The sequence below is a fragment of the Strongylocentrotus purpuratus genome, unplaced genomic scaffold, assembly GCF_000002235.5.
Source record: "Strongylocentrotus purpuratus isolate Spur 01 unplaced genomic scaffold, Spur_5.0 spur5_scaffold_5, whole genome shotgun sequence".
Classification (NCBI taxonomy): domain Eukaryota; kingdom Metazoa; phylum Echinodermata; class Echinoidea; order Camarodonta; family Strongylocentrotidae; genus Strongylocentrotus; species Strongylocentrotus purpuratus.
Window position 1 is genome coordinate 34,581,438 of NW_022145611.1, and position 12,554 is coordinate 34,593,991.

The 12,554-nt window shown below is 36.5% G+C and overlaps 1 protein-coding gene across 1 annotated transcript; it reads left to right on the forward strand.

Annotated features, from left to right (window-relative positions):
* The first annotated feature begins 1,837 nt into the window (after positions 1-1,837).
* LOC100888692 lies at positions 1,838-11,590 on the forward strand. The gene is made up of 5 exons (XM_003723277.3): positions 1,838-1,990; positions 7,646-7,810; positions 8,584-8,784; positions 9,506-9,679; positions 10,089-11,590. Exons 1-5 carry the CDS (start codon positions 1,927-1,929, stop codon positions 10,184-10,186), a joined length of 702 nt encoding a protein of 233 aa, XP_003723325.2. The 5' UTR covers positions 1,838-1,926; the 3' UTR covers positions 10,187-11,590.
* The last annotated feature ends 964 nt before the right edge of the window (positions 11,591-12,554 follow it).

Genomic DNA, 12,554 nt, shown 5'->3' on the forward strand with positions numbered 1-12,554 from the left:
AAATCACACAATTTCGCGCTATCATAAAAAGAACAAATTGGTAATTTCCGGGTTTTTAGGGTCTTAATTACTATGATTATAAAAAGAACATGATTTTGCGTCAATTAGGTTTTGACATATTTTTGATCAGTGACTTTTCATCTTTCGAACGAATCTCAAAGTGGACAAATTTATTTTGTCACAAAGTCAGGAACCAAAAGTGAAATTCCCGGGTCAAAACAGCAGTTGAAATGTTACAAAAATAGCGTCAATAAAAGTTGTGAAAATTATTGTTTACAAATTGCGAAATATGGCAAATTACATATCAAACTGATGCTGAAAATCTCGAGAGTGACTTTCCGTTGCATGCTGCCATGTTGAATGAAGTTAACGACCAAAAACGCAGCTACATGTACACCCCTACAAATCTCACTGAAAAGCGCATGGAAATTCAGCAGACGTAAATGTTATGTGATCGCCAGATATCGCTGAATAAAAATCAGCTTTCAGCCTCATTAACGCGCGCGCTGCGGTCTGACTGAAAGGGAGAGACAGAGACAGAGACAGACTAACAGTGAGACAGGGAGAGACAACCAGACAGATTTATTGAAATAGGATCGTACGTGACAAAGACAAAAATGATGCAAACATGCATGTCGATGAAAAGAGGCAAAATAGGAGTGACAGAGAATAAGAGAAAAGAAGATCCCCATCACTGATATAGATCATCATAATGAATGTACAACTTTTATAAACAGCTTCCAGTAACCTCTCTAGTTTGAGATTAAAACAAATTCCCTATCTGTTGCAGATTACAGTTTATTTCAAGACTTATCAGTTTCAAGTGTAAGAATTCTTTAGGGGTCTGTTCACACACACAAATCGGGGCCCGTGGAATCATTTAAAAACAACGACAAGACTATTTCCAATTAAACCACAGCAAGAAACAATAAGACAAGCATTTCTAGTGTATATCTTGCGGCTGAACAATGAACAAAATAATAATCTATTTTCGTAGCCTCAGAGAGTTCCACGGAACAAAAAGCATAATTGATAATTCAGGTCACTCGAATTACGGCCTAATGGTGCATAGATAATTTTGTGTATGTTAAGGTAGTGATATTTACTCTACTTCTTTGTTATTTCTTCCAAGACGTTTAAAATTTCAAGTGGAAAAGCTGGCATTATTTGCTGAATCAATGTTTGGCGTCTCTCATAGGATTTGTTTCGAGTTTGGCGTCCACAACCGTTACATAACGGTAACCCGCACCCAGTTACCGAAAATACTTTCGTGTTGAAGATAATTATAGAACGATGAAGAGAGATAAAAATGAGATGGGAGAAGGTGGGGTCCTACTGGCGCACGGGCAAATTTTCGACAAGGGGCTGATGATTCTTGCCCCAATGTAATCTTCCTCTTTGTAATTTTAAGCGAGCTTTGCGTAATACAAATCTTTATGAAAATGAAATCCATTGATTTCATGATTGATGGATTGTAAATACATTTGTAGCGTTTCGATGAAATTTAATCTTTAGAAATTCGATTCTTTAAAATTTGATTATTTTTCTCTTTGCTCTGATCCTCCTCGTCTTGTTCACTTGGCTTTTCTAATATCTGTTTCCGATCGAACATAATTTAACGGATTTTTAATTACCAATCAAGTAATGATTGTAGTCGCCTCTTTTGTGAGTTAATTTTACTCTCACAAGGAGGCTATTGTACCTTGGACAGTTGCCAATCCCTGAAAGGACCTCTGTTACCCCCCCCCCCCCCCCCCACCCCACTCCGTACCGCTCTTGTTTACTATCGAATCCAAGCAAGCTTGAGAAGCCATATATAGAGTAGGATCAGTTTTTAGTCTGTCACTCTCGCTCACAACTCTCATCCGAAGAACACTGGAAGTAACTCTGCACTTCTGCTTAATAGAGAGAAGACGAGAATTAAAAATGAAGCGATTTATGTGCCTTGTTTTGGCGCTTTCTTTGTTTTCCGCACATGGAGCATCAGTCGGTAAGCTTTTATATTAGTTTTATTTTTAAAATGCAAAGTATATTTGATATGAGATGTGTAAGTTTTAGCTACTTTTGCAAATATTGTGTCATGTAGCGGCGCCAATACACAATTACTTTACATTCGATTTTCTGACGGTTGTGCAGTCCTCCAATATTATTTAAAGCAAAATATTATTCCATGGAGAATGGAAAAGACTTTACAATAGTAGGACAAAATAAGCCAATAAGCTTGGTAGGCCTATAGCCAAATTCAATGATCTTTCATCATCTTTATATGTGGTTTTCATATCTTACCTTGACTCAAAACTTTATAGTGTTTTTAATATTTTGAATAATTTGGGGACAATTTCAAGAGTTTCTTTAGATTACTGACGTTTACGAAATATCGAATTCTTTTCTTTTAATTGAAATATGTTTGTACTTTTTATAATTATGAAGCATGGCTTTTCTAAAAGTGTATGTGTATACACATGGACTTATAGATAAGTGTATAAACAGTTGAATAAAGCTGAAATAGTAATGATATAAACTTCTAGAAATAAAAAGATAATCGAAATTATTCTGTTTTGTAAGTTGACTTTTTTTTTTCTTTCTTGGGAAACAATCAAGGAAGGTGATTGATATGTTGATTCAAGCATTATCAAATTGTCTTTTACAAAATCGATCAAATAGAAATACATTGCTGTTAACGATATGATTATACTTTCGGAACGTTTTGAAATGATCACAATTAGTATTCAGATACTTTCTGAACAAAATCTTTATATGTGACTCTATTCCCCTACATTCTCCTAAAAACAGCGCCATGTACCCCCCCCCCCCCCCCCCCCCTTCCCGGCTGCTATCGCCTCAAGCTTCTTTGCTTATGATAGTTGGCCTCTGCATTTATCTTGATTATTTTTACTTACCTCCATACTTTCAAGCTTTCAATTATGTATTTTTTTTAATTTTTTTTATTTTGTGTGTATTAAGTTGTCACTCTTGATGTAAATCAATTATATTATATACTATTATTGTTATTTGAATGTTTTATATTTGATTTATCAATAAATGCAGAAACATCTGCTAAAAAAAAAAATTATTGCGTTTGGTCGAACAAATTAAACTTTTGAACCAGGTTTTGGAATTGCTAAACTTTCAAAAGAATGCATCACATTCCTAACAATGACGAGAGAAATGTGTACTAGTCGTGATAGGGGCTTAACAATACCTGTATATCAGGATGGAGAAAATGATAAAATGAGGTTGCAAAGAGATAGGCATTGTCCAGGCTTGCAAGTTCCAAAATCTCTCTCTCTCTCTCTCTCTCTCTCTCTCTCTCTCTCTCTCTCTCTAGCTCTCTCTCTCTCTCTCTCTCTCTCTCTCTCTCTCTCTCCCTCTCTCTCTCTCTCTCTCTCTCTCTCTGATTTCTGCCAATAATATCGTCTCTGCTATGTTTCACCCCTCTGTTTGTCCTTGTGTATCAGCATGGGTCTATTCGATAGCAGGATGATAATAATAATGATACTCAGCTTTTATATAGCGCGAATTACAAAGGGGGTATCTCACTGAGCGGCGGATTCGCCAACTTTTCTGACGAATGTTGGCGAAAATCAGCGACTTTTAGTGATGTTTAGCGACAATTAGCAACATTTGAGCGAATGTTTCCAAAAGTGTTAGCGAAAGGCAGTTGGCGACTATTAGCGACTGTAAGCAAAATGTTAGGGATTTTTTTTTCTCTCGAAGATTAGCAACTATTTGCCAATCCTTTGCCACTATTTGTGATCGTTCACCTTTTGCTAACTCCTGGTACTTAATGGGTCGATTTTTATAAAGGAACCATAATTATGGTAACATTGTCGCTAGCATTGGCAAAACAAAGAGCGACACCGTCTGACAACCGTTTGCAAAGGCTTACGACTGTTTTGCAAACGCTTGCGACTGTTTTACAAACGCTTGCGACTGTTTTGCAAACGCTTGCAACTGTTTGCGGAAAAGTAAATTCGCAAAGAATTTTTGAACATGTTAAAAACTTCTTTGCGACAAAGAAAACTGTTTGCGAACTTTCTTGCAACCTTTTCGAACCCTGGCGAAACCCCGAATTTGCTACGTTCGCAAGCATTCGCCGCTCAGTGAGATACTTCCTTTAAACGCTTCCAAACTTGAAGGTTATTACCATTTCAAGAAATCATTATTTTTGCCATGCAGATACCCATTTATATCACCTGGGTTGAGTGTGGCAAGTTTTTATTTATTTATTTATTTATTTCACATCTTTAAAAAGGGTAGCCCGATCAGCATGAGCTGGTTTTCATCAGGGCCCTTTACAACATACATGGTTCAATAATAATGTCAATCAAAACAACAATAAATGCACATTATAATATGAGAGATAATTCGGACATGCAATAAAAAGGCGATACAGTACATTTCATAGTATACGAAGTTCAAATTAAGATAAGGTATGCTATAGATATTTATAAAATTGTTGCGAATATTTCAATGTTAAAAAAAGTTTACCGTCACCATTGAGTAATTATAAAATGTATACAATTAAATACTTTCCCAGTTTATAATTAAAACTATTGTAAACAAACAACAACAAAAACCCACAATTAAAATATATATATATATACATGTAGTTGACATTTGTACGCAATAACACATAGTATTAGGTTAAAGTTAAAACAAAGTATGGTATAAATATCAAAACAAATTATTGCAATATATTTCAATGTTAAAAAAGTTTGCCGTCACCATTACGTTATACCATATATACTATTAATACTTTCCCATTTAATACTTTAAACTATTAATTATAAAAACAAATAGTTGACATATTATGCACATAAATATAATAACATGCATATGTTAGTATCATAATCAATTCATAACATGGTATTGCTTAAGTACATGAAATACAATTTCAAAGATTCCTTGATTGAGGTTTAAAAAAAAAAAAAAAAAAAAAAAAAAAAAACATCAATGATAATGTTGTTTAGCATATTGATAAAATAAGTAAGCAAGATTCATTATTGGCGTGTGCTAATTAAAATAAAATGTTAAAGGAGATTGCAGCATTCATATTGCACGGCAATGAACAAGAGCGTTCCAGACTCAGTGTGATAAATTGCTTTTGAATACGTTCAGATTGGGGGAGAACCTGGTTTCTATGGGTAGATTATTCCAGAGTGTTATTGCAGAGTTTACAAAGGAGCGCTTAAAGAATTCTGTATTGCACCTATTGGATTCCAGCTTAAGTTGATGGGAATTACGTGTCATGCGTTGTGCTACATCATCATGTAAAATAAATTTGTTTGCCAATAAGGCAGGTGCAAGATGGTGAACACATTTAAATGCCATAATCCCCATTGCTCTTGAATACAATGCCTCAAGTGTTAACCAATTAAGTTGTAATAAAACCTCGTGTGAAGGAGTTGACCACGAACATCCAGATATAATATATGCTGCTCGTTTATGTAATTTATTTATAGTTTCATAATTATGCAGGGATCTATTTGTCCACACAGTGCAGCAGTACATAGCATGAGGTAGAATATAGCCCCAGTATATCATACTCAGATAATGTTTATTGAACGTGCCTTTGAGTCTTCTTAGAATACCTAATTTCTGTTTCATTTGTAAAGCTACTTTTTCGACATGCTTCGAAAATAAGAGATTGCTGTCTACTATAACACCGAGGCATTTGTACTGTGTCACACATTCAATCGGTGTTGTCTTTATACGCACATTTAAATTATTTTCGTTTAGCGTCTGTAACTTTTGCTTCGACCCAATAACCATTACCTTTGTTTTAGTAGTATTCAATAGAAGTTTATTTTTTTGCGTCCACGAATACACTTCATCTAAAGCAAGATTTAGTTTCGTTTGGATCTCAGATAATGTTTTGCCTTGTACCGACATGGTCGCGTCATCTGCAAATAAAAACATGTCCGCACTATGAATACTAGTGGGCAAGTCATTAATAAATATCGAGAATAACAATGGCGCTAAGACAGAACCTTGGGGTACACCGTAATTAATTGTTCTCGTTGATGACTTTTTACCTTTAATAGACACAAACTGGCTCCTGCCTCCTAGATAGGACCGAAACCATTTTATGGCTCTATCCGTGCAACCAACGTTTTTTAACTTCATTAATAGAGTTGAGTGATTCACTGCATCGAATGCAGATCAATGTATTGCCAAATGACATTAGTGCCGCGTCGGGACTCGAACCGCGGACCTTGTGGTCGATATTCCGGCGACGTAACCACTCGACCACGACACCACTGGCAAACATCAAGCACCTTTATTTTGGTGCCTCAATAATACGCATGAATTTACAAAATAATCGTCTGTTTGGAGCCAAATGAGCGGTAACTTAAATCCTTTAAACAGAGTTAACGGCCGTTTGGCTCCCAACAGACAGAGAATAAAAGGGACATGGAGAAGTAGACAAACTATTTTTACAGAGATTAACAGTACGGTGCGAGTCTAGACCTTTAAACAAAATATTGTTGAAATTTGTTCATTTTAATCCAATCTTTTTATATAATTGGTCATGGAGAAGATGGGGCGGGGGGGGGGTGACCTCTACAATTAGTGTTTTTCTGATATACAGACCGAGTTGTCAAACCAAGCGGTATCCTTGGATAGACCCTCTTTTTTCTTTTCTTTTTTAACTGATAGATGGTTATTTTAAAGTCTCCTTAGATTAACAACATTTAAGCCTAATCATACAAGTAAGCCTTTTTTAAAACAGCTAATCGTTTCCTAAGGTCAGGCGCGATCATGATTTTCAGTTCATTGGTTTGACATGAAATAAATAACATGACCGATCAAAAAGTCAGCCGGTACTGAAATAATTATGAAACCGTTATTCTAATCATTCTTTGTAAAAAACAATGGCCTTCATGAATTTCAAATCATTCCATTATCTCCCGGCATTATCTTGTCTTTGACTTGTCATTTGAACTATGTTTCCGATCAGGCGCCTACGCAGGGGGGGGGGGGGGGGGGGGGGAGTTAGGGGTTGAACCCTCCCCCCCTTTGGTAATTTTTATGTGTGTATTTTGGAGCAACCCCCCCCCCTTTGGGGTATTGGTTTTTTTTTAAAATTTAAATTAAAAAAAAAAAAAAATTATACCAATGGCTGATCTAAAAAAGTTGACCTTAACCCCCCCCCCCCCTCAACGGAGCAAAATGTCAAATTTTCAAATTTCAAGACCAAAAAAAGAAAGAAAAAAAGTGTCCTCTTACCCCCCCCCCCCCCCCCCCCCCCGCTTATTCAGCGGCTGGCTGAGTCGTTGCGAATCTTTCGGCCCGATTTAAAAATGTTAACCCCCCCCCCCCCCTTGAAAAAATCCTGCGTACGCGCCTGTTTTTTTATTATGCTGCTAGTCATTCTGTTTAACATTCACGTTTAGTAAAAAAAAGAAGAAAAAATCAACATTGTTTTGTTGGAATGATAAAGATTCTATGTCATTAAACATGTTAAAATTGATAGGTCTAGTTGATGAATGTATTTATTGATTTCTCAACACTGCATTTCTATACGGGTAAATTAATTTACTGACTATATATAGCATTAAAATCAGTGTATCGGATTTACTGACATATCATTTCCCCGTCATAACGTCATCCCTATTATTGCTCATCATTGTTTTATTAGGACGCCGGATGAAGCGAGAATCTTGTTCAGTCATGATGATTCGGACGAGCAACTGTAGTAACCATGGTTATTGCGGCTCGGATAATATCGGCCCTCACTGCGTGTGCTACGAGGGATGGGGTGGACATCTCTGCCAGTATGTCGTAAACGGGAGACCACAACAAGGTGAGCGATCCTCCACCCCCCCCCCTCTCTCTCTATCCCACTCTCCCCTCTCCTTCCCTCTCTCCTCACCTTTTCTTAAATATCCATTCCCTTCCTAATTGCATCCCTCTTTCTCCCTTTCATTGTCTATCTAGACTAACCTTGTCCTCTTTTCTCACCTTCTTTTCTTGCTCTGATTAATCTTTATTGACGTAAAAATAATGAAAGAAATAGAGACCAATTATCGAGACGTCATGACTGTCATCTCCCCAAGGTCTATTGCTATCTTAATTCTTTCGATTAAAATTTTGTTTTTTACAAAAATGCATGAAACTACCTTATGGTGATGACCATTATCTTACGAAAGTGAACTTAAATCCGGTGGTCTAGCAAAAGGGGCATGGGGGCACGCCCCCATTTTTATAGAATGGTTTTAAAAAAAAGTAAACTTAAAGAAACGGAGAAAGAGGAGAAAGAAAGTGAGAGGATTACAACGTGAAAAATGTAATTACACCCATTCCATTCCCTCGATGTCCATTGTTCTTTTTAAAATATTTCATCCACCATAATACCGATGCCGCCCCTACCCCTATACCCACGGCTGGACGCACGCTACTCCGCTATTCAATCAGTTGTAAAAGTTTGGACACAAATAATTATTATTATTAGAATGTAAGAAACCTGGTGTCACAGAGCAAGTCAACAACCTTATTGGATTTGAATTGGAAAGCTTTTTTCCCTTCAACAATTTCGAGGCTTTCAATCTTGCCATATTGTACTCGTTTTATTTCAAGGAGAGAGTAGTCCCCTAATCGATGATGGCGGCGACAATGACGGTGATGATGATGGAGATGTTTCAACCCCCGATCAGCCTGCTACTCAGGTGACAGAAGAAACTAGGGAACCAGAAGTCACCGTAACTCAAGGAACAAGTGAACAAACTCCAGATGCCCAAGACGAGGTGATGAGAACGGAGCGCCCCCATTCTACACGAGGTAGGTTGGTGACGTTGATTAGAGTAATCACGTTCATGACTGATAACTGCAAATGCAATGTTTAAGAACACTGTGTTCACATTATTTCATAAGGTGATTCTGTTTCACATCGTAACGTGATGTGACATAAAAGAGTTTCAGATATGGTGTGCACATTTGTGTGATCACAGAGTGGACTTCGAACACTAATATATTGATGATGTTAGAAACTGGGGGTGGGGGGGGGGGTATATATTTTTTGTTTCCCCCCCCCCCCCGAAATTTGAAAATTGCACCGACAGATTATTCGCTCGATGGGGGGGGGGGGGGGGGGGGGGGGGTAGTGAGAGGACAATTTTTTGTTTGGCCCCTCAAATGTGAAAATAGCGATATTTCGTTCAGTGGGGGGGGGGGGGGGGAAGAGTATTCATTATTTGTTTGCCCCCCCCCCAAAAAAAAAAAAAAAAAAAAAAAATGAGGGGGAGGTTTAATCCCCAAAAACACCCCCCCCCCCCCCCCCCCCCCCTCCCTCCCTGTGTACGCGCCTGGCATGCCCTCATTGTATTAGTGATAATAATATTTGCGTTCATTTTGAAAATATTGTTCACAGAGTTTTACAAGCATTTTGTGGCCGTTTCACAATCATTGTAAGGGATATAGCTCCCATTGATTCCTTGTCCTATGTTATTCCTTATGGTTTCAAACATGTTCTCATTCTTCGCTTTCATTGGTTTTTACACAGATGCTACTCGTGAAGAAGGAATGAGTGAAGACGAGCGTTTGGCGATGCTATGTAATGATCTCTACGCTAGAACCAATACGTGCACTACCAGACATGGTCACTGCTCTGTAGACACCATAGGAGCCTTCTGTCAGTGTAACACCGGCTTCATAGGCACCGCCTGCCAATACGAAGGTAGTTGTCTAATAATATACAGTATTCTGTGAAAGGGGGTGGGGCCCTACTACGAAATTTTAACGAGAGCACAATAATATTAAGGGGCACATTTTTATTTTATTGGTTTACTATATACAATGACGTTTAAAAAAATGGAGCAAGACTGATTGTCAAAATAATATACCGCTGTAGTAGGATTAAACAGTAGGGGAAGAAAGCAAACGTTAATTGGATTTGGGTTTAAAAGTTGGCATATTTTGGGGTCATTATCAAATATAAAATTGATTCGATTTTTTTAACAGGTTTTCTCATCAAAGCGGAAGGTGTGATACTTTTGTTTAAAGTGAGATTTTAACGGAAATACATTTTGATAGTAATAGCGTCCTTTTAACTAATTTTTACACTTATTTCTCTATACTCTTTACAGCCGAGAATGTCGCAGGCGTTCTGGAAGCGATCCTTGGAATGATTCGCGATCCTCACTATCGCGTGATCGGTGGCTCTGTCGGTGGCTCTTTCTATTAATTTTGATATCAAAGGGGACAGGGGTAGGACTCGCAAATAGACGGGGCCGGGCACAGTGTTGCGGATATAATATTGTTTATGTTAATCATCACTTGTACATGTCTCAATTCATATCATGCGATAAGTGCCTCTTTTGTGGAAATGATGAAGAAACAGTCAATATATATTATAGGCACATAATTATTTCTTGAATGTGATATAATCATGGTAAAGGATTTATGGGAACAGTGTGGTAACATGTCGGATCTTCCCATTCTTAAAGAGATCGATGGAAGGAAGTTCACATTGGACGAGATAAAACAATCATGTTGTCTTATTAATTAAAAATTATGTTATTTCTTGTAGTGGGGGAAAGAGTATTAAAGAAATAAAAGAGAAACAAGAGGAAAGAAAAATTGATGCATCGAACGGAATCAATGAAAAACAAATCCTGTTTGGCATTTTGCATTTCTCATCTCGTATCAATAGAAATTGTAGCTGTTCTCTACCGCAGTCTTTGTTGAAACGCGACTACACTACCAGAGAAAGGGGTATATTTATAGCCCCTTGAACTGCACCATCCCAACATATTGCATAATCCCTAATTTTTGTTTTCATAGGTTTTTATTCATTTCTCTTATAAATAAAATTGTACATAATGTATAATATTGTATTGAGTTATGGGATATCGAATTCAGCACTTTATAACATTGAAAACATGAAGAAGAAAAAAGCTATAGATCTTCGTATTTGAAGGTGCAGATATGAATGAATTATATATAAATCAATAATTCTACCTACGAACTAATTCATAATTTAATTTCGTTAATTCAGCTTTTATTATTTTGTATTTGCAGCAATTTAAGAGTTTATGTTCATAATTAAAAATATCTATTTTAATGGCATATCAAAGAGAATGATTTTTTTCTGTAAAATACATTTAACTATAGGCCTTGATTAATCGGTTGTGTAATTGTATTCAATTAATATAAATATCTATGGGTTGTTTTACAAAGAACTTTCTGTGAATTTAATAGAAAGTGTTTTTTTGTATCAGTCTTTAAAAAAGAAAATAGCTGAAATGTATATGCACTCAATCTATCGAACATTTTTTCTTTGTATGCAAACTGTTAGTTGTTTTAAAGCTCACTTAAGGTATTGTCGTTCCATCTTAAGCTGAAATTTTGTGCGTAGTTTATTTTGGTCCTCACACCTTTTTACATTTCTCAAATCGATGTCATCAATAATGAAAGAAGTCAATGTATGTTTGATTAATCAATATAATGAAGTTTGATACGTATGACTTTTCTTTATATCTGTTTACCACGGTGACCAAAACATCTCCAGTTTCACTTATAGCACAAAGAGTGAAACATAGAGCATCACAAGCAGACAAAATTCTGATAATTATAGAACTGTAAAAAAAATTAAAAAATAAAAGATAAATCTGCGTTATCAAACTTTTTTTACCGTTACATTATTTCCATTTTTTACGTTACTCTGTTATCACTCATCTTGTTACATGCACGCTTAACGTCGTTAGCCTTAGATATAGCCTATAAACCTGAACAGATCTCAACGAGGATCCTCCCATGCAGGATTGATAATCAATGCTATTTTAAAGTGAAATGTTATCATGTTCTTTCACACTGGATTAACATGTTGAACTTAATGAGAGGAATTTATTAATTTTCATGCTGATAAAAGGCCCGAGAGTATATTTTTAATGTATTAGTAATCTAACACTTGTGTTTTGTTAACAAAAGAGAATTATATATCTTATCATAAAGAATATTATTACAAACTGCAAACCGACCTTTTGATATTCTTTAATGCCAAGCTTATACTTGATCAGCATCCTATAGTTATGGCTCTGATTTACTGTGGCTGATTGATCGATTGACTAATTGATAGATTGATTGATTGATTGATTGACTAATTGATAGATTGATTGATTGATTGATTGATTTACTAACTGATATATTGATTCATTGATTGATTGACTTGACTGAATGATTAATGATTGATTGGTAGTTATATGTTGGCGTTGTTCGGTTAATTGATTATTACTCGTGGGTTTATCTTTTAAGTTCTACTAGAAAAAGGTGAGGGGAGTGGAGGGAAGGAGAGAGAGAGAGAGAGAGAGAGAGAGAGAGAGAAAGAGAGAGAGAGAGAGAGAGAGAGTTAGGAGAAGGGGGGAGGTCGGATTTGATCTTAAATCGCCATTCTTCTTCGGGTCACAGGAGACGGACTCTTTCCTGTAAATTTTAATGAGAGAGAGAGAGAAAGAGAGAGATATAGAGAGAAAGAGAGAGAGAAAGGGAGAGAGAATGGGGGGGGGGGGGGTCGAGGGGGAGGTCATATATATGATTTGTACCATCATAATTTT

Coding starts and splice junctions, on each gene's coding strand:
- LOC100888692 (XM_003723277.3), top strand. CDS start 1,927: ATGAAGCGATTTATGTGCCTTGTTTTGGCGCTTTCTTTGTTTTCCGCA. Junction 1,991..7,645: donor CGCACATGGAGCATCAGTCG/GTAAGCTTTTAT, acceptor TTGTTTTATTAG/GACGCCGGATGAAGCGAGAA. Junction 9,680..10,088: donor CACCGCCTGCCAATACGAAG/GTAGTTGTCTAA, acceptor TACTCTTTACAG/CCGAGAATGTCGCAGGCGTT.